General features: G+C 45.5%; 1 protein-coding gene across 2 annotated transcripts in view; it reads right to left on the reverse strand.

Moving 5' to 3' along the window:
- Positions 1-22979, reverse strand: part of TGFBRAP1 (transforming growth factor beta receptor associated protein 1) — a 63162-nt gene that overhangs the window by 15169 nt on the left and 25014 nt on the right. The window contains exons 1-5 of one of the 2 annotated variants that reach the window (XM_039232651.1): positions 22568-22633; positions 21788-22489; positions 12279-12473; positions 10340-10494; positions 1934-2016 (exon numbers count right to left, since the gene is read on the reverse strand). In XM_039232651.1, the coding sequence (XP_039088582.1) occupies positions 1934-2016; positions 10340-10494; positions 12279-12473; positions 21788-22475 (1121 nt within the window). In that variant the 5' untranslated portion in view covers positions 22476-22489; positions 22568-22633. Of the gene's footprint in view, positions 1-1933; positions 2017-10339; positions 10495-12278; positions 12474-21787; positions 22490-22567; positions 22634-22979 lie in introns of those variants that run through there. The other variant, XM_039232650.1, reaches the window with a different exon arrangement.

Consider the following 22979-nt stretch of genomic DNA (forward strand, 5'->3'; position numbering starts at 1 on the left):
TCCCTGGAAAACAGTTAGCAATGTCTGGAGATACTTTCGGTCCCCACTGGAGGTGCTACTGGCACGCAGCGGGTGGAGGCCAGGGTTTGCACAACGCACAAGAGCATCCATGACAAATTACCCAGCTCAAAAGGGCATGACTGCATGATTCTTGATTTGGGAAGCTTCTCATTTGAGATCCAGCCAAATCCCGATCCAAGCCCGGGCTCTGCACTGTCGCCCAGGTCACTGCACCCACACCATGGAGCGGCACCTATGCTGCCCAATGAGCACCCAGCCCAATTCCAGACTCGTATGGGCACGCCATAAAAGCAGGGTGCAGTCTTACCCTGCCGCTCTGGCTCTGGCGCTGGGGCCAAGTTTGCTTCACGGGCAAGTGCTGGCCTGACTGGACCCCAGGACAGGCTGAGTAACATCTAGAGGAATAGACACAGAACGTACGGGCCCACATCGAGCATCATAAAGGGGCTCTCTCTTGGGTGCCAACCATGATTAGCTGGCAGTTGTGGCTTCTAGCACTGAACCGAGAAGAAATCTGAGGACACGTCCCACATCGATGAGAAAAAAAAAATTCACATTATTAGCAACATCTATCATGGACACAGGAAGGGAAAGTGGAATCATGCTTGTTTGGAAGGGTCTTCAACAAGTGTCAATTCCCTGGGCCACACTTTTGTCTTTGTTTTTTTTCTAAGTTTATTCATTTTTGAGAGGGGGAAGACAAGCAGGGTAGGGACAGAGAGAGAGACACAAAATGTGAAGCAGGCTCGAGGCTCTGAGCTCTCAGCACAGAGCCCGATGCGGGACTCAAACTCATGAACCATGAGATCATGACGTGAGCTGAAGTCAGATGCTTAACCGACTGAGCCAACCAGGCGCCCCTTGGTCACACTTTTGACAAAAACTGAGCAGCAGTCAGTGAAAACCAGGAAGAGGCTGAAGCATGAAAGACAGGAACCTTCTATTAATGACCGACAGGCCATACACAAGTCTGTTACAAATTCTGTGAACTCTTCTACGAATATATTGTGACGATTTGCCCACTGTTCCAAATTAACCCATGAGAAAAAGAGGTGCCCGTGAAACCGAATGAGGAGGTTTCCAACACTGCAGGGATAAGCAGGCAGTACGGAAAAATCTAGGTCCTAAGGGACAAAGAATCTACGTAAGCTCCAGAGTTACGGATCCTGCCAGGAACTGATGATAACAGCAGACAGAATTTATGTAAGCGTAAGCTCTACGGGGCATCACGATTCACTAAATGGTTCCGCCTCTACTCAGAAGTCTGCTCCTACAGCCATGCGTGTGCCAGGGCAGGAGGTCAGAGCTGTGGTGGGTCTGGTGCCCAGTGGCACAGTGGTGCTCTGCTCCAGTTGTTGCTTGGACGTGAAGGATCTCTTCCACTGCTTAACATATGTTTTATCTTTGAGATGGTTCTAGACCACACAGAATGTGTTCTAGTTAGACATTCTGAAAACGTATGTCCCAAGTCGTTCTTATGAACATTCTCCTTGTGAAGTCTTTGGAAGGAGCAGTTTTCATGAGTCCTCCCGGAAGTACCTGCTCTTTTCCTAAGCTCCGTAATTTCCTGTAAAATCTCTAAAGGAAAGGAAAAGTGGGCAACAGTATTTTTCTAGGAATCCTTCATGTTATTAAATTCACCCTTCAGGATTCCCTTCTCTTCCTTTCATGGGACTGTTAGGGGAGCCCCCTTGTTAGCCTCCGCCCTTGTAAGGACACGGAGCAGGTAAATTGAGGCTAAGGGGTGGGGGCGAGGATCGAGCGTTGGTGGTGGCTGCTACTGTCAACGAGCCTCACCACTTCCCCATGAGGCACAAGCTAACCGCGGCGACCTCTCCCACACAGTCTGTAGATGAAAGTTTTGACCACAGAGGGACATGCGGGAGGGCCTGCTACCAACACCTCAAATTACCTGAAGAGCTCTTTAGCTTCCAGAAACTGAAGTTGTGCGAACTGTATAAACCCCGCCTGCTGCAGAATCCTTCTGTACATTACCTGCAAGGAAAGACAGATATAACCTCTCAGACATACCCTGAAACCAACACGGTGGGGAGAAACTACCTTTCTAATCATAACCCAAGCTAAATGCTCATTGCTACACAGATGCTGCAAGTTACAAGGTAAAGAGAAAATATGGAATGCATGGAATTATTTTCAATACAGACAAAAATATTTATGTGTGTGTGACAGAGAGAGAGGAGGAGAGAATGAAACATCCCTTTGTTCCTTAAGTAAAGTCGTTCTCTATTTGACCATTCTTCCACACCTTCCCCACGGATCTTTCCTGTAAATCCCATTTCCTTCCCAAATGTGTTATCTTCTGTTCTCCTCCCCCTTAGCTCACAGGGCTGCCGTGATTGCTTCTCCTCTGGCTGCTCAGGTGGGTATCAAGAGCTCCAGGATCTCTGGTAGTGTGGGAGCGGCAGTTCCCTTCTGGAATTGACACTTCGCGTCTCAGCATCCCCAGGGCTCAGGGCCAATGCCATTCAATCAATAAATGGATAAATCAACCAGCTTTCCTCCTGAGCTGGGGAGACGCGGCGCATTCCCTCTCTGGGAGCTGCAAGACCCACCCTGCCTGACAATTCCAGCCATCAAGGTGCTGGGTGATCTTTTATAACCCAATACTACCCAGGTTTCCTTGACCTTGATCTTGTGACATCTGGAAAAAGCAAAGCACACTAGAGGGGGCTGGCCTGTGGTGTCTCCATTCTACCCCTTCCACGTCTCTGTCCAATTTGGTCAGTGCTGGGGTAAGAAGCAGCCTCTGTTTCAAGTAGACTCTGGACCTGTCTCTCTGCTCTTTTCTTAACTGGTGCCTCCCACAGCCACGCCGTCACCCCCTCACGAACAAAGGCTCCAGTTGTATTTCCGACCCTGTGAGTTCCCTTCCTCTGCCTTCCCACCACTGTGCTGTCATAGAAGCCATGAATCCCTTGGAGGCTCGGCACACACGTTAGTCATCTTTGCAGCCCCAACACCTGCCATTCAGGAAGTACTTCAGGATCTGAAGGGCTCTCTCCTCTGTAGTTGTGAACCCTGAGGGAAGGACAGTCCACTCATAGATGTTAGGATCTTAGCCCAAAGTTAGTGACATCGTAAGTGGCAGAGCCAGGATTTTAAAAAAGCAGATCCCTCGGATGCTAGAGTCCAATTCTTTCCACTCACTGAGTCGCCCAGGTATACGGCAAGCAGCTGGTACTGTGACCCCGGGGAAGCGAGGAACTGCAGACTGTCGGTACTAGAGGCTGTCACTCCTGTTCCCTCACAGCAGCTTTTAAAGGGGCTTTCGCTACAGCACTGAAGAGTTCTCAAGAGTGTAACACTTCCTTCCTATCCCCATAGACATTCCTTCAGAGAAGTCAGAAAAGGCAGGCTGCTTTTTCATCTCCTTACTTCCTGCCTTTATTTTTCTTCCCTGACACCAGCCAGTTGTGGCCTAAAAACTGGCCTATTTGTACCCCTCCCCCCAACAATAAGCAGCAGACAGGAGTAGGTCAAGGTTCTGTTGCACAGAAAGGCTAGCTCCATTTCTGGAGGTGGATATAATAAAGACCATCCACTTAGCAGAAAGGATAAAAGGGATCCAGCCACTGTGGCAGAATTCTCGATCACACCCTGGCCTGTTGATGAGAAATCAGCCAAAGGACAATTGACTCCTCATGGCTGCCGACTCAAAAGGCCATCTACTCTTTCCCTTCCTAAGGGGAGATGAAAAACACTTTGGTGAACACTCCCAATCTCCAAGAATCTGGGGTTATTGTTTTCTAGTCTGCAAATGCTGCATACAGGTGGGTGCTCTAAAAGCAACTGTCTCCTTTCTGGACCACGTGCTGTGACTGGCAGGTCCCCTGGCGCTCTACGCAGGTGATGCTGAACTACAAACCTAGGGCCGGGCTGGCCAGCAGGGGACAGATGCGGAGGATGAAAGTCTGTGTATCTCTCCAGCAGCACAGCTAACTCAACGGTGGGGTTTTCGGCTGTTTAACTTACTAATTTGTCTCCTGGCGTAAGACAGCTGTCAGAAGTCCCAGAACAAGAAAGTAAATCAGCAAAACAGATCTCTAAGTAGTGCCACTCAATACCTGCTCTGTGCAGAGGAGGAGGGGCCCCCCCACCCCAGTCAGGTGTAGGAGGTCACATGTACTCTGAAACTCAAGTCATTACCTATGTTTCTACCATGACATTTCTGAATTGAGATTTCTAACTTTCATGCTTTGGGTGACTAAAAATTTTGTGAAACAGAAAATTCCCTTCAATTTAGAAAGAAGCTTGTTTAAGGGCAGAAAAGCCCACAATAGGATCAGGCTTGCCCCACCCCCCACCCCCACCTCAAGTGCTCTCAGCACTTTGGCTTTGCCAGTGGGCTTATCTCCAGGAGAGCAGGACTGACAGACACACCCCCTTCCTACCGAGAATGACCGCAGATCTGTTGGTGCAGTCATCATAACCAGATACAAATCCAGAGGACAGCCTACTCTTGACATGACACTACCCACTAGTCAGGTAATAATGTCCTGTTAAAGACCAAGAGGACTTGGGATATATGGTGTAACATGAGTCCAGTCAACAGTTTAAACAAAAGTCGGTATGAATGTTATACTTTTAACTGTATTCATACCTTTTCCTGTAAAACATATTTAACTGCTGGGTTTTTGGCTTTTTAAAACTTATTTTAAAACTCTTACTTAATTATTGCCTAAATGGGAACACCTTTCTCAAAATATATTAGGTGAAACAGTAGCCCACCTAAGCGGCCTTATTCAAAAGGCAATCCATCCTGATTGAGTAAGCTTGGAAACAGAAGTGTACACATACAGGTGTGTGTGTGTGTGTGTTTGTGTGTGTGTGTGTACTATAAATGCTGATATGTAAAATATATACATAAAAGGAACTTATGTGCTATATATATATACATACACACACCTACATATATAATACAAATGGAGTGGAAGTGAGGGAAGGGAAGAAAAGAAACCCAACTAGGGGCATCTGGGTGGCTTAGTCAGTTAAGCGTCCGACTTTTGCTTAGGTCATGATCTCGCGGTTCGTGGGTTCGAGCCCCGCGTCGGGCTCTGTGCTGACTGCCAGCTCAGAGCCTGAAGCCTATTTCAGAGTCTGTGTCTCNCTGGGTGACTCTTTCAGTTGGGCATTTGACTTGATTTTGACTCAGGTCATGGTCTCCCAGTTTGAGCCCCATGTTGGGCCCTACGCCGACAGCATGGAACCTACTTTGGATTCTTGGTCTCTGCCCTTCTCCTGACTCATGTTCTTTCTCTCTCTCAAAAATAAACAAACTTTGAGGCACCTGGGTGGCTTAGTCGGTTAAGCATCCGACTTTTGCTTAGGTCATGATCCCGCGGTTTGTGGGTTCGAGCCCTGTGTCAGGCTCTGTGCTGACTGCCAGCTCAGAGCCTGAAGCCTATTTCAGAGTCTGTGTCTCCCTCTCTCTCTGACCCTCCCCTGCTCACGCTGTCTCTCTCTCCTAGAAATAAATAAAAATATATATATAAAAAAAAAGAAATCCAACTAATGCAAATTTGTAAAACAGAACTTTTTCCACCCCACACCCATCACTGTCACAGAGCAAGGGTCTGGCGAAAATGCAAACCGGAAGCCCTGGTCCTGAAGGCAGCCGTGCAATGGATATGCATGCAGAGCAGGAAAAGTGGTCAGTTCCGAAGGTGGGAATGGCAGGGGCCAGCAGGGGCGGGGTCGAGTGGGAGAGGGGGACCAGTGGGAGCAGGGTCCAGCCAGAGGGACGTCCAGAGGGAGCAGGGGGCCAGTGGGGGCGGAGGCCAGCGGGGGAGGAGGGCCTGAGGAACTCATCATGCATTACAAAACCTACCCAAAGCACAGGTCCAAACTCCCCCAAGGGTTCTACTAAGAAATAGTAACACAGGGGTCTTCAGGAAGGAAAATGATGTTCTAAGGGCAAAAGACGACTTGCTCTTTGATTTTTTTTCTTTCTTTAAACACATGCATGTGTTTTTTTTCTTCAGTATAGTTTAGGATTTACAACGTATGTGGTACATTCATATGGCTCAACTTGAAAGCAGCTGCAGGGATTTTATGGAGTCTCCTTCCTGCAGTCCCCAACCAGAACTCCCCAGGGGCAATCGATACTGCTGATTTCTCGGCAGCTGCACAGAAACGTGTTAGATATTTATGAGCAAACCCTTGCTCCCAGTGGTAGTGTTCCATCTGCACGGTCTCCCACAGATCCTTCTGCCTTGACACACACGGCCCCTGGTTCTCGTTCCTGGCTCTGCGGCACCCCAACAGCCCGTGCGGCCCAACAACTCCTCCACCGGCAACGTCTGGCTGGTTGTTTTTTTTAACAAACATGAGAGCGAAGAGTCGTCTATACTGGTTATTTTGTGTTTTCTTGATTAGATCCGGGGAATACCGCTGTAGGAGCGGAACTGTATGGTTGTCACTTGGACATATGTCCTCAAAGTGCCCTCCTGCCCAGGCTGCTTCAGTTGCTGCTCTCAGAAGTGATACATCCGAGGGCCCACTTTCCCACACCCTCAGTGCAGCCTCATCAAACTCTCTGATCTTTAACAGTCTGAGTGAAAAATTATTAGTGAACTTCTAATTTGCACATCTCCGTATGAGTGAGACAAAACATCTTTTCATACATTTGTAACACAGGCGAGTCCACTTTCTATGAAATATCCGTTCATATTCATTTTTCTGTTAGGTTATTCATTTTTTTCTTCTTTATATATTGAAGGAGGCCATGACATTTTAGAGAAATGAGCCTACCCTCTGTGCTGCAAACTACAAATACTGTTTTGCTACTTACGTTTTTCATTGATGTATAGTAGGCTTTGCCATGCAGAATGTGTGTATGAGTGTAAATGTATTAAATTTCCAAAAATTACTTTAGAACGTTCCAGAACCAAAGTATCTGGGAAGATAGCGGCAATGCTGTCCTTTTAACCTTGCAGCCTCCACATAAAAACAGAATAATTACTTCACAGCAGCTCACAACAGCCAAAAGGTGGAGGCAATCCATGTGTCCAACTGCAGATGATGGATAAGCCAACTGTGCTATGTACATACAATGGAATGTATTATTCAGCCTTGAAGAAGAAGGAAATTCTGATGCAGATGAGCCTTGAGGACACTACACTCAGAAAGCCAGGCATGAAAGGACAAATCCTGCAAGACTCTGCTTACATGAGGTACATGGAATACTCACCATCATAGACACACATGGAGTTCCCAGGGGAGGGGGAGAGGGAGTTAGTGCTTAGTGTTAGTCCCATGTAGGGCTCTACACTGAATGTGAAGCCTGCTTGGAATTCTCTCTCCCTCTGTCTCTCTGCCCAGCATGCCCTGCTTGTGCATGCGCTCTCTCTCTTTAAAAGAAAAAAAAAAGTATGGATGAGGTGCCCACCAGACAAAATAAGAGAAGGGTCTGCATGTCAGCAGTATCACTAGACATGGGGAATATGGGGTGAATTCGAGATCATTCTGACGTGTATTTCCAGGTCTGAATATACGAGTTTGCAGCACCCGGGAAATGGCAGGGAGCACGTTAGAAAGGAAGACACTCCAAATGAGAAACCAAGACGACACACAGATGACACCTGAGCAAGATGACGGCTAATATGATCTAAATATTGACCGCGCATCACGACTTGGTGAAAGGAGAGGCGAGGGAGCAAAGATCACACAAAGAACACTGCACCTTTCCACAAGAAAATGCTGCACACTTCAAGCGTGCACATGTGTGCATTCAAAGAGGGGGCACGCCAGTGTGTGGCCCACCCAGACATCCAACACATCCACAGGGGGCAGCTCATGGGGCCATGAGCAAGCAGGGCAGGGGTAGACCTCAGAGCCCCTGGAGGTCTGATCCTGACCCTCCTTAGCACCACTACCACACCGGGAGCTGATATACAGGCTGCAGAGGGAAGTATACTCCGCATAGCACAAGTCCTGAAATAAAGAGTTCTCTTCTTTTTGCCTCTGCTGCCCCCTGCTGAATGCTAGTAGATTGGTCTCACTTTCAAAAATCAGGAACACAGGGAAGGAAACAATCAACAAAACCAAAAGGCAGCTGACAGAATGGGAGAAGGTATTTGCAAATGACACATCAAATTAAGTTAGCATCCAAAATCTATAAAGAACTTATTAAGCTAAACACCCAAAAAAACAATCCAGTAAAGAAATGGGCAGAAGACATGAACAGACACTTTTCCAAAGAAGACATCCAGATGGCTAATAGACACATGAAAAGAGGCTCAACTTCATTTATCATCAGGGAAATACAAATCAAAACCACAGTGAGATACTACTTCACACCTGTTGGAATGGTTAAAATTAATCAGGAAACAACAGATATTGGAGAGGATGTATAGAAAGGGGAGCATCCCCTTTTTATTAACTGTGAAACTATATAACATTTATTTATTTTATTTTGAGAGAAAGTGGAGGAGGGGCAGAGAGAGAGGGAGAGAGGGAATCCCAGGCAGGCTCCATCCTGTCACCACAGAGCCCAATGCAGGGCTCAAACCTGCAAACTGTGAGATCATGACCTGAGCTGAGATCAAGAGCCAGGTGCTTAACTGGCTGAGCCACCCAGAAGCCTCAAAAGGGGAGCCCTTTTGCAGTGTTGGTTGAAATGCAAACTGGTGGCAGCCACTCAGGAAAACAGTATGGAAGTTCCTCAAAAAATTAAAAACAGAACTACCCTACGACCCAGTAATTGTACCAGTAGGTATGTATCCAAAGGATATAGGAGTGCTGATTCAAAGGGGCATATGTACCCCAATGTTTACAGCAGTGCTTTCAACAATAGTCAAATTATGGAAAGAGCCCGAATGTCCATCAACTGATGAATGGATAAAGAATTTGGTATATGTATAAAATGGAATACTACTCAGTGATCAAAAAGAATGAAATCTTACCATTTGCAACAAAGTGGATGAAACTAGAATGTATTATGCTAAGTGAAATATGTCAGTCAGAGAAACACAAGTTTCATATGATTTCACTCATGTGGATTTTAAAAAACAAAACAGATGAACATATGGGAAAGGAAGAAAAGTAAGATGAAAACAGAGAAGGAGGCAAACCATAAGAGACTCTTAAATACAAAAGAACAAACTGAGGGTTGATGGATGGGCTCAATGGGTGATGGGCATTAAGGAGGGCACTTTCTGGGATGAGTGCTGGGTGTTATAAGTGGTGAATCACTAAATTCTGTATGTTGACTAATTTGGATTTAAATTTTTAAAAATCAGGAATAAAAAGGGAAAGTTTATCAATCTTTCCATATAGAAAAGACGTCCTCTTCACTTTGGGGACCACAGTAACGTTTAGAGAAGCTGAATCCCTATGTTGTACACCTAAAACTAACATAGCATCATATGTCAACTGCACTCAAAAAAAAAAAGGTGCTCTCTTTGATACCCCATAACCATAAATTACACATCCAGTCTTCTTTCACTTGACAGCATAAAGCAACTGAGGCCAGAAAGTATTACATCACTCCACAACATCACTTAGTCATGTGGAAATCTGACTGATGGGTAACCATCAGTGGATCAGGATTAAGTCATGAGAACTTTTCATGATCAGTTTCCACATTCAATGAAGCATACACACACCCTTCTATGTTCCATTATTTTCAAATATGTAGAGTTATGTGAACTAACCTAACAACGGATCAAGAAAGCAATGTTTAGGGAACCTGATTTCACTGGATGGAAGAAGAACTTATGATTCTTGGATTGGTTTCATTTATCACACCAACCACATTAAAGTTGGTGCCTCAAGTGCATTAAAAGTTTCCTTCCATGGAAATTAACCAGACAGATTCCTGCAGCGTTAGGTGGTGGATTAGTATGGCTAACAAAGCTTTTCCTATAGCTTAGATAAATCTAAACTTTTAAAATTCAACCCCATCCCAACAAATACAAATTCTAAATTAGGAGACAAATGAAGCTGACGATGTTACACTTTGGGTTTACGAGAACTATTCCCCTGACCCCTCTCTGAAGGCCCACTGAAGAAGAAAGTTGATTAGAAATATAATGTGGTCTATACATCAGGCGCAGGAATTAAGTCAGAGGCTCACAGTCAGACTTGGCCTCTGTTAGCAGTGAGACCTTGGCCCGGCTGTCCAACTGCAACTTGCCTCCATATCCATATGATGTGAATGGGCTGAAGAAGTAAAATATAACAGACATGAAAGCAATTGTGTGGCTCACAAGGAGGACTGATGTATGTGACTGAAATCGGAGTGTTTTCTAACCGGTAGATTGCAGGCATGCTTCCTTGTGACCAGCTCATTACAAACCTGAAATTTTTCTTTTGGAATGTTCCTCCGGGCTCCTTTTGCTAAAACCAAAGCCTCTTCCACTCTACGGCTTGCTAGAAGGTCCTGTATTTGCTTTTCCAGGGGTAATGGAACCAAGATGTAAACTCCTTTACTGGTGGCAACAATCACTCTTCCTGGGGAAAAAAAACATTCAACAGTGTTGGAAAGAGAAAGAACACACACTGCTTCCCCCAAATGGGACTGTTACATGATCGGATGACTGATTTCATCAGTTCTCCCAACACAGAATCCCTTCAGAAATCATCAATTACAATCTTTCTCTTTTCTTCTTCCCATACCGCCAACTGTCAGAAAAAGGCTGGACCCTAATACCACATTTCCAAAGTACAAGATAGGCTTTCTTGCCATTTATTCAAAAGTGTGGATAAATTTAAAAGCAGTTGAGTAGTGGGGCGCCTGGGTGGCTCAGTTGGTTAAGCGTCCGACTTTGGCTCAGGTCATGATCTAACAGTTCATGGGTTCGAGCCCCACGTCAGGCTCTGTGCTGAGAGCTCTGAGCCTGGAGCCTGTTTCAGATTCTGCATCTGCCTCTCCCCTGCTCACACTCTGTCTCTCTCAGTCTCACTCTCAAAAATAAATAAAGATCTTAAAAAATGAAAAAAAAAAAATCAGTTCCTTGCCTGCATTACTGTCACATCTTCCTTTCAGTCTTTCCGCTCTGCTCCCTTGTCCAGGCTATTTGGCTTCTGTATCACAGTGAAGTAACTTTTCTCATACTCAGAGGACGTTCTGTCCCTTCTCTGCACCGGTGTCCCCTTTCCCGGGAAGCCTCCCCTTGTTTGCACCCAGGCTGGGTTATGTTGTTGGCCTCTATGTGCCCGTGACCCTGTGCCCACCCCTACCACTCGATGTACTCTCACTGTGATATTGTCATGAAACACACACTCCTGATGCATAGGTCAGGGCCCCCGACTGGAATGTGCCATGCTTAATGTGGGGGCCGAGAGTCTTAGTAAGTTTATATCCCTAGCATCCAGAACAGGAAGGGCAATGCTTGGTGAGCTAAAATCCTTAAGTTGTACATGTAACATAAAAATCTAGATCAGTTCCTGGTTTGAAGAAAATATCAGAAAGGGCATTCTTAGGACACCTAGGGAAATCCGAACATGGCCAGGATTTTAGAGCTCACTTTCTCGTGATTACGTGAGGAAACGCCCTGATTCTTAGGAGATGCACGCCCAAGTATTTCGGATTAAATGGCACAATGTCTTGTACTGATTTTTAAACGGCTCAGCAAAGCGTTCACAAGTGTTGATTCTTGGTCAATGGTACATGGTGCTTCTGTGTTTTTCTTTCAACTTTTTGGTATATTTGAAAACGTTCATAATAAAATTAAGGAAAAGTGAAATAGATCCCTTGCCCAGCTCGCTGCTGCCCACAAGGGGAGGTCCCTCCTGACCGCTGGGTCTGCCTCAGCCTCATGTCATGCCAGCCTTCTTCACACACGATGTACTCCAAAAACACTGAATTGCCTGCACGTCCTGAAGCCCAGGGGTCCCTCTCATGCAGGTGCACAGGCACATTTCTCTCTACCTGAAGGTTCTTTCACACCAAGTCTGCTTGGCTGACTCCTATTCATCTTTCAAGGTTTGGTTCAAATACCAACTCCTTCAGGAAGCCCTCCCTGATATTTCCAGGAAACACTTCCCCCTCTGCTCTCCCAACTGGCCTTGCTTTGTGTTTATCAAGCTCTTAAACAGCCACAGCTTGTGTTCAAATATCTGTCTCCCCTTTAACCTGGGGCCCTGGGGCACAGAGACCACATCACCATCACCTGTGCGTCTTCTAAACTTACCGCGAGGCCCAGCTCCGATGGACCCTTAATAACATTTACTGTAGAAGTGTCACAAAAGGGTTGATAGCTAAATTTCGTTATGATTTCTGTGTAAAGTAGTACCTTCAGAATCCTGTAGAATGTGGCCCTCCTTAAAGGGCAGTGTCTGCTTCTGCTGCTGATCCAACATGCTGTGCACCGTGATGAACTCGTCATCCAGCGCTATGACGTACGGAAAGCAGATGGCCGCGCCGATCACATTCTCCGACCAGTGCACGGGCGCTCGCTGAGATATGCCAGCGACTGTGGCAAACATGCCTGCAAAAACAGGAAGAGTCGGTCAGGCCTCCAAATAAGTACGGTGTGTTTTTCTTTGTGTAGATGTGTCTGGATGGAGAGCACATACCACCCCCCCTTCTCTGTATTTTGAGATAGGGAAGATAATGTAACATGCTGCAGGTGTGAAAAGCCCTCCACAGCTTTATTTCTGTGAAGAAAACTACTTCCCCCTGAATATCTTATATTTACTCCTAGTGTAAAATGAACTTAGGGGCGCCTGGGTGGCTCAGTCGGTTGAGAGTCTGACTCTTGATTTCGGCTCAGGTCATGATCCCAGGGTTGAGCCCCGTGTAGAACTCTCAGCTGAGTGTGGAGCCTGCTTAAGAGTCTCTCTCTCTGCCCCTCTTCCCCACTTGAGCTCTCTTTCTCTCTAAAATAAAAATTTTTGAAATGAACTTAAAACAAAGGTTATATAGGCCCACACAAAGGTGTATAAAGCACCTGTGGGGGAAAAGTCACTTCCAAACAATGTAAGCAGCTTCGCAAGCTCTCTCTCACATCTGGTCCTCCAACTGGCTTGCATCTCTAAGTTACAGCTCTTCCTTGTCATGAATACTGAACACAGTCACTCAAATCTTTATTGAGCTCCCACTATGTGCCAGGCACTCCCCAAGGTGTCCTGTAAGGAGCTGCCCCTGCTCAGAGCTGATATCGGCTCTTGGACACACATATCCTATAATGTGGGGAGAGAACCAGTTTTGCGCTTCGAGATGGACTGCTGCTAAGTGTTTGCCAGTAATTTCCAGATCAAATGACTGTCTATCTGTCTTGTACATAAAGCACCAAACTAGCCATTTCTAAATGAGCTACACATATATAGTCCACGGATATTGGGTTTACCAAAATGAAAACATTCACAAAGGAAAGTCAATCCATTTTAACTTAGTTTTCAAATGAGTTGACACAAAACACCTTTAAAAGAGCATGCTGTTGCCTGCAAGCCATCAGCTGCTACTGCAAAAGATAAATGGTTTCCACTATATGAGATGGAGAGAGGGGAAGGGAGACACAGGCAGAGACATGGGGACGACCTTAAGATTAAGGACAAGGGAAAGGATCTCAACTATACCCCCATGTGGGCAAAATTCCTAAACCCATGAAATCATCAACTGGCCTAAATTTTCTGTAGTTACAAAGACTGAAACATTGCAGTTGGCCAAGTGCAGACGTAGCTCTGTTCCTCTAAATTAGGGGGTTCCTGAAAACAGGGGTCACACAGGACCCCACAGGGTGCACGCACCCTGCTCTCAACGGTCACATGCTGGGCCCTCCCTGAAGAACAATACTGTGATCAGAACACTGCTGAGCCTGCTTCACATGTTACTTCCAGGCTCTGAGCAAGTGGTAGCCAGAACCAAAACTCTGTCAAGAGGATAGAACACTGGGGCACCTGGGTGGCTCAGTCGGTTGAGCATCCGACTTCGGCGCAGGTCATGATCTTGCAGTTTGCAAGTTCAAGCCCCACACTGGGCTCGCTGCTGTCATTGGAGGGCCTGCTTTAGATCCTCTGTCCCCACTCTTTGCCCCTGCCCCATTTGCATACTCTGTATCTCAAAAAATATTTTTTTTAATTTTAAAAAAAGGATAAAACACTGTGTGTGTGTGTGTGTGTGTGTGTCCCACAAAGGAGTCACAATTGCCCAACGTAAACCATTCTGACTTTATGTATTTCCCTTTCCCTTCAAAGTCTCCAAAGATTATTTTGAAAAAGAATAACAACACAGAAAGGCTATAAATTAGTAATTCACAAAAGACAAAAAATGCAAATGGGTGATAAATTCATGAAGAGATTTTCATCTTCATCAATAACCAGGGACACAAATTTAACTGGAAAAAAAGTCAAAAAACTTTTTACCCATCAGATTGGCCAAAGGACCAGTGACCAGTATTGGTATGGTATAAGGAAACATATTGTGAAGAATAATTTGGCATTATCTACCAAAACTGAAATCACACTTAGACTTTGATTCAACTTTTAACTTTAGCACCAATCGCTAAGTACCAGGATGGTCACTGCGATGTTTTTAGGAACAGCACAAAATTGAGTATATAATACATTAAAAGAATACGTGGCTCTGGGTAAGTGCATCAGGAACAGAAAAGAAAGCTCATCCATTCAATGTGGACATACAAAAAGAATGAACACAAAGTAGTGATTCCAATTCAGTGAACACAGAGCACAGAGTTAGCTATCAAGAGACAGACCAGTGTTTCAAGGGAATTTCGTAAACTGAAAACTACCACACAGGAGATAAAGACCAGGTCACAGAAAGGAGTAAAAAGCTTGCCGAGTGCTGACAGAGGTCAAGTGTGAACAGAGTCGAGTGATCAAACAGCAGCCTGCACCAGGAAGGTGAGCTGGGCAGGCAGCAGCAATGGGGGAGGGACAGGGTGAACCCTGTCAGAAAGTCAAGTGTTGGGGGAGGGTCAGAGTGGGGAGCGCTGAGTAGTAAAGCACTTAAGTAACAAAACATGTATACACGTCACAGGTGCCTGGGAAGGCCAACCTGGCAGGAGTGTGGAGGGGAGCTGTGTGCAAGGAGCCAGACCCAGGGGAGGACAGGCAGCTGCCTGCCACTAGGAAGGAGACCTCAGTCATCCCAGTGCTGGGGCAAAATGCAGGGGGAGGTGACTTCCAGAGCTGAATCAGGGAACCTGGCATCTGACTCAGTGGGAGCAAGACAGAAGGTGAGTCAAGGGCCACCATGCAGCTGTTGGTCTCAGGATTAACAGGACCACGTGGAGTCTAGAATGAAACAGATTAGGACGCCGGTAGGAGGCAATGTCTACTTCTCAGAACTCAAGGTCACAAACTTCTGGGAGAGGGGAGCCTGGGGTTCCAGCACTTTCTCAGGCAGTAGCAGCGTGCTTCCTGAAGGGGAACAGATTGCTCCACAGAGCACACCAAAAGCCACAGATTCGGGGTGACAGGAGAGAAAACAGAAAATGTCCCTGCAGAGCGTGACCCAGGGCTGTCTGCTTCTGGCGCTGGAGAGGCCCTTTTGTTCTTAGCTCTTTACAAAGCAGGTAAGAAGTCAGGAGTTTAGTGGAAACACTGAAAACTCTGCAGAGACAACTGAGGGCTGGAAAGCGGACCCAAACAGTCTGCTTCTGTACCAGACGTCAGATGATGCTCGGGACCCAAGGCACAGGGTTTGGCATTTCCAGCATTTTACCATAACACAGAGGACATAATTACAGTCTGAATTGGCCCCCCAGCTGCATGGCCAAAGTATTCAGACAGCATTTTAAAATGCTGGAGAGAAACCAGAGAGGCAAAGGGGAAGCATGAAGAATGTGGAATGAGAACTGAGCTTTGGAGGAGGAAATTCAGTTAGCGCCGTCGGGACTTTTCTGTGTGTTGAGAGCTGACCAGCTGAAAAGAACATGAGGGCACACCACTCACCCAGGCACTTGGCAAACATAACCCCCTGGAGGGACAAGCGTACAGCAAGCTCAAGGACACTGCAAGATTTCCCGTCAAATAACCGTGTTCTGAACAGCACACTTTCATGGGAACATGGACAGCAAGACGTGGTCTGGTCTCATCCTGGAATTAAATCCAGGTGATTGCATTTACCCACTTACGGCTGGGTATCACCCGACCCAGGAAGTATGCAGCGCAGAGGCCCTGATATCAATGTTCTCGAAATGAAAAGGGCAGAAACCAGAGGTCAAGAGCAAAGGCTTCTATACACCCAAAAAGCAGAAGACATCACTAGAATAAAAGAGTAGAGCAAGAACTGAGGGGACCAGGTCAAGCAGCGTAAGGTTGCCACAAAACCACTTACGAACAGAAGGCACTGTTCTTAACAGGCACTAATTAATTATACACTTGCTAAGCAGGTGACAAATTTTATTGTTCCTATATTGTCAGAGTTAGATACAAATGTAACAAATGTGTAAACTGTACATCTTTAAAGAAAGCATTATTTTCAATTGTGCACCCTTTAAATATCAGAGGACCCCCTTATCTGAGCTGGGAGCAGGGAGGGGGCCTCATGGACCAGGAGTAGCTGAACTGTCTGCTTTTTTCAAGAAGTATCACCAAAAGACAGAGTTGAAAGTAAACTGGGGCACCTGGCTGGTCAGTCAGTTGGGCGTCCAACTTCGGCTCAGGTCACGATCTCATGGTTAGTGAGTTCAAGCCCCATGTTGGGCTCTGTGCTGACAGCTCGGGGCCTGGAGCCTGCTTTGGATTCTGTCTCCCTCTCTCTCTGCCCCTTCCCCACTTACGCTCTGTCTCTGTCTCTCTCAAAAATAAATAAAAAGAAAGAAAGTAATAGTTCTCAATCACATTATGAAAATTTCAAGAGGGGCACCTGGGTGGCTCGGTCTGTTAAGCTTCCCTCTTTGGCTTAGGTCATGATCTTGTGGTTCATGGGTTCCTTGGGCTCTATGCTGACAGCTCAGAGCCTGGAGCCTGTTTCAGATTCTGTGTCTCCTGTTCTCTCTGCCCCTCCTCTGCTCATGTTCTGTCTCTCTCTGTCTCAAAAATAAACTATAAAAAATTTAAAAAAAAAAAAAAAGAAAGAAAATTTCAGGAAAGTATTGCTGAAAATAGGAAAATTTAAACTAACTCAAAAAGGGAAGGGTGGTTTCTCAGGACATGGGTGTGAGCACATATAATCTTGAGGGAGAAACATATGTAGCTTTTGAATGTTTAAAGGTACATTTGCAGTCATTATAGTAATTTATTTGAACTTAATTTCTGAAGCCATGTGATGGTGGTGGTGATTACTATGCTGTACACAGATAATGTATGAAAACACAAGTGACATTGGAGTCAAATGTTTTCACTATAAAGCCTTGATAATAGAAACAGGGACTGGTTTATAAGCAGGCAAACACACTGACAGAACAAAACAGAAAATCCAAAGATAGACCCAATAGCATAGAATTCAGTGTACACTAAAGGCAGCTGCCTAAATCGATGATAGAAGGTGAGCTGTGTGATTGATTTGTTGACATAACAGACAGCCATACAGAAAAAGATAAAACTGAATCCATTCCTTATACTCTGCCTACTTAAAAAAAAAAAAAATGAAACCATAAAAGTACTAACAGAAAACATAGGTGAATCTGTCTATAACCGGAAGTGAAGGAAACCTCCCTAATAGTGACTCAAAACTGCTTGGTTTGGTGGTTCAGAGATAGAGCTCTTGTCTAATTACAACTCAAAATCAAGAAGCAATAAGGTAAAAAAGATTAATGTATTTGATTACATAGAAATGTTGAAGAAAAGCTTTTATGTAGTAAAAACTGGAAACAGATATTTGCAATATACGACAAGTTGGTATCTAAATACGTAAAGAACACAAAATAAATGGGGAGAGAGAAGAACAGATAATTCCCAACAAAAGAAATGCAAATGACTCTTCAATGTATGAAAAATGTTCACTCTTGCTCCTAACGGGAGAATTGCAACGAACCACATTGCGATCCTGTCTCATGTGCCAGACTGAGAAAAACACAGAATTCTGACAACTCCGCTCTGTGGGCAGGGGTGAGGGGAGACAGGCGTCCCTCACCTGGGGACGAATGGAAAATGGGACAATCTTTAATCAAAGGAGTATGGCGACACCTAGCAAAACTCGCATGCATATATACTCTGACTCAATGATCCCACACGGATCCACCAGGAAAATACAAAAAGATAAGTCCCTATTAATACCGTAGAACTAGCAAAAACCCATATGCCCACCAATAGGGGATTTAAAAAGCCATGGTGCCCCCAAACGTTAAAGGACATGCAGCTGTGAAATGAGGAATATTTCTGCATTATATGGCAAAGGATCTCCATAATACGTTAAACCTTTTAAAAAGCCAACAAGGAGGGAAAGGCAAATGTTTACACATCTATTTGTATTTCTTCTTAAAAATGAAAGGATAAACCATAAAAATAAAAGTTACCTACGGCAGAAAAAGAGAGTAAGTGAAGGAGACAGGATATCGGCTCTTCGAATATGCTTTGCTGCATCCACCTGAACTGGAACCTATAAATATTTACACATAAAAATATAAAATAAAGCAATTCTTAAAAATCCAAAGTAAAGGAAAACAAGTTAACCGAACTGGATATCCAGGTGGTGGCATGACCACACTGAAAGAACTCTTCCAAGGGACTTTAGAACACAGTAATAGGACTGCACATTCCAGAAGGGTTATATATACCCTGCCCTGAAGACAGAAAGAACTGTAAACAATCAAACTTTTTCCAGCTGTTACATTGTAGGGACAATTGTGTCAGTAGTGTTATTCTGTTGTGTGTCCTGGGAGATAAATCAAAGGAACAGCTACGTGGGGGCAGGGGTTTGCTAAGATTTTTGGTGTGGTTGAAAGGAGATACAGAAATAGAGACAGATGAGGTCAATCCCCTGCAGCCCTGAACTGGTTCTATCAATAGGATCTCAGGATGGATTTTATGTTTAAAAAAAGGCATCCTTCTATCCCTGTCCACTGAAGGGACCTCAAAACAACGGACAACAAGCAGCTCGAGCACCCAGACTATGGTCTCTAAGCCTCAGGGGTCCTTCGAGAAATGGTTGAAACCAGATCTAGGGCAGGGAACGCACAAAATGAACTTGGAACACCTTGTCACACCAGAGGGCAAGGAAGACATCAAAGTTCTAGGGTCATGTGAAGGGGGCTCAGCAGTCCACCTGGATAACCTTCCCCGCACCCCCCTAAGCAAAGATAGACTGAAACGCACCATATGGGTCTTAATCTGTGAAGTGTTAATGATACCTTTTAAAAAGTCATCCTGGAAGACAGAAGGGATCACCTTCTTGTTCTGCCTTTCTTACGCAGCAGTGTACCTGGGGCAACCAAATATAGTACGTTTGTCCTCACTGAAGCAATCCAGTTAAGGTATGAAGGAGGAATGGACAGAAAAAGAATGTTGCCACTTAGCATCAGCCCCACCCCCACCCCGGTGATTTAAGGATCTACGTCTTACTCATCAATAGCTACTGACATCACGGAGAGAGAAAAAGAAATTATGCAACCGTATGGAAGTCCTACCGCCTATGAGGAAGCCTTTCCTCTCCCCAAAACAAGCAATAAAAAACACTGGAATCTGATAAAACCTGTCATCCTAACTACCAGTTGGTGGGAAACACAAAGGTCAGCCTGACATAATAAATAATATAAGGAGCTAAAATCATTAAAATGCAAGCTGTGGGATGCTATAGGTAAAGCAATCCAACCTCTTCAACAAAAAATTAAGGAAAAATAAAAAGAGAAGGGGATGGAACTTTAAGAGGACTCACAGACCAAGAGAAGCTTCACAGATCAGTCAATTGCAGTGTATAGGCCTCGTGCGGGATCTGATTCAAACAAACTGAAAAATAAACATATACTGAAACGTAAATTTATGTAGATAGGTATTTACATATGTTTCTCTGTATGTGTGGCAACAGGGGAAATATGGAATGCCTTGATATTTGATGACATTAAGGAATTAGTTTTTTTAGATTTTTTTAGGTATTGTGGCTTTCTTTCCTTTTATTCTTTAAAAAAATATTTTTTAATGTTTATTTATTTTTGAGAGAGAGAAAGAGCAAGCATGAGTGAGGGAGGGGCAGAGAGTGAGGGAGACAAAGAATCCAAACCAGGCTCCAGGCTCTGAGCTGTCGGCACACAGCCTGACGTGGGGCTCAAACTCATGAACACTGAGATCATGACCTAAGCTGAAGTCGGACGCTTAACCGCCTGAACCACTCAGGGGCCTCTCTTTTTTCCTTTTTTAAGTAACTTAGCACTACATACTTAAAGGTTTATAGGTGAAGCGCTATGATGCCCAGGATGCTAGGATAATCGAGCAGAGGAAACGGTCAGGTGCATAAATCAAACAACTGGCAAGGAATGAGTGGAGTAATAGCTGATGCTGAATGGGTACCTTTGAGTTCATTATAATATTCTCTTTATGTATATTTATACAGGTTTTCCATAATACAATTCTTTTCATTAAAATTGGAGTTTTTGTTAAAGAAAAACGTGGTTGGGATAAAGAATTTTTTTCCAGAGAGTAAAAATCTGAGCTATCAGGTCAGGAAAAGATGCGGAGGAGCCTTAAGTGCATATTACTAAGTGGAAGCAGCCAATGCGGAAAGGTAACATACTGCATGACACTCTGGAAAGATCAGTGGTTGCCAGAACCTGGGGGTGAGGGCACGGACAGGTGTAGCACAGAGAATGCTAAAGACAGTGGCACCGTAATGATGGATACATTTGCCCAAACCAACAGAATATACAAGAGTGAACCCTAATGTAAACTACGGGCCCTGGGTGATGATAATGTATCAATGTGGACTCATCCATTATCATAAATGTACCACCCTGTAGGGGCATGTGGATAGGGCAGGAGGATGTGCGTGTTTAGGGGCAGTGGGCACGTGGGAACTTTGCCCTTCCTGCTCAATCCTGCTGCGAGCCCAAGATTTCCTTAAAAAATAAAATCTAGTTAAAAACCTAAAAATCAGTAAGTGTACCTCAACTAGCTCATAACCTCAACTTTTGTTATTACCAGAATATAGATCTGTGCCCATCGCTCTGACATGAGACGCCTACACCCAAACTATGGTTAGTGAACACCAATGGTGGGGGGACCTGCCCTCCCCAGCACCTGTATGTCCCAGGCACATACCACTGCTAAAATGAGCCACCCACAACGGAAAGGAAATATAAGCCACCCACACCATTAATAGTTCTGAGTCTTAATTTTGATCAGGCAGCACAGAGAATTGGCAAGGCCATACAACAGCGCCCTTTCAAGGAGCTAGCTAAAAGAAACTTTGGTGGAATCAAACCGCAGTCAATAAAATTATGGATGTAGCTCTGAAGTTTCCACACGTGAAAATACCTCTAAGAGAGCTCAACTCCCTTTTATAAAGGAAAGTAAAAACGATCCACTGACAAGGCCACACACATGAGAAAATCTTATAAGGCAGTTGTACAGAGTTTTATTTGGTAGTTATTTACTTTGAAGGATTTTCTCCCCAGAGCCTTCCGTAGGCTCCTTTTTAACACAAAATAAAGCTGGCTTTACTTAATGACTGGCCTACATTTGCTCCATTAACCCTCCATTCACAAAACAATCTAAGGAAGCTTTAGCCAATGCTGGTCATGTAGTTCTGTTTATATCTTGCCACATATCCTCAGTGTTGCAAATACCCTTTACGAGTAGTACCTGTCTTCACAGCTAACCTCTCCCTCTCGGATTTCCACAAGGGCTCATGGGGACACGGCAAGGGGAACGGACAGACAGGAGGTGAGGGTCAGCGGAGGCTCACCCAGTCCTCCGGGGCCCGCCAGGAGGAACTCTTGTCTCCCGATCCTCTTGACGATGGGCCGCTTCTCATCGCTGCAGTACGGAAACAGGTCCTGGGCGACGCCAGTGTTGTAGTTCAGGATGATGTACTGGGTGGTCAGGGCCAGGCACAGAAAGTGGCCATCCACAGCCACGGCCAGGGGCTGCTCCGGCGTCGACACCTCCCTGACGATCTGAACCCGGTCCTCGTACACCAGGAACACCTGGATGGTCCTGCGCTTGACCGAGATGATGCAGACTTCCACGCAGAACGGGTCTCCGCTCACGGGGTTCTCGTTCAAGGCCAACGCCATGGCCCCTTTGATGCGAGCCCCCGAGGGGACAGGCTCCAGGCTCATCATGTTGACCAGGGTGATGGAGTTGTCACAGAGCACCAGCAGCCTGTTGAGGGCCGAGGCCGCGCGCAGCTCACTCACCGGCTTCCTGAAGCCCAGGTGCCGGTGCAGCTGCTTGGTGGCAGAGAACATGGCCGTCCCTGTGGGCAGCGGCCTCTCCTCCAACAGGAAGTGGTAGACGATGCAGTCACTGGTGCCCACATACAGGTTCTTGCCACAGCACTCCACGCATTCTATGTGGCCCTGCTCCTTGTCGCCGACCAGCAGCTCCCGCTCCACGGCAGAGACCAATGTGAAGGCCTTGGTGCTCATCATGTCTGCCGGCCGACCTGTGGGGAGAGGGACGGGAAGGTTAACTCAGAGAAACGAACAAGAAGCAGAGCCATGGCAGGTCACAGTGGATATACCTGATTCCTCAGTTACAATCTCAGTGAAAGGAAACCATGCGACACGGGTAAGAAATAGTGCAGAGAAGAAAAGCTCTCCCTCCTGGTCTCATTCCACCAGGCAAATGGGAGACCCCAGGAGGAGAGCACACGCGTGTGCTTCTAACCGAGTCCATCCTGCCCGTTCTCAACACAGCTGAGATTTACCCGGAATTTCCTCATTGTTCTTGCGAGGTGAACCTGCAGGCAGAAGACAAGCACACGTATTCATCCGGAGACAACAGAATGGAAAATGTTTTCGAAAAAGGCAAAAATGATCCTCATTAATCTTCCCTGGAGCTGCTCTGGCCCCTTTCTAGCATTTAAGTGAATAGTGGGATGCAACTATGCCATGGGGTTAAATCCTGTCCCCCTCGGATCTTGTCAGAAACAC

This window comes from Hyaena hyaena, unplaced genomic scaffold (genome assembly GCF_003009895.1).
Source record: "Hyaena hyaena isolate Hyena2069 unplaced genomic scaffold, ASM300989v1 scaffold_68, whole genome shotgun sequence".
NCBI classification, from domain to species: domain Eukaryota; kingdom Metazoa; phylum Chordata; class Mammalia; order Carnivora; family Hyaenidae; genus Hyaena; species Hyaena hyaena.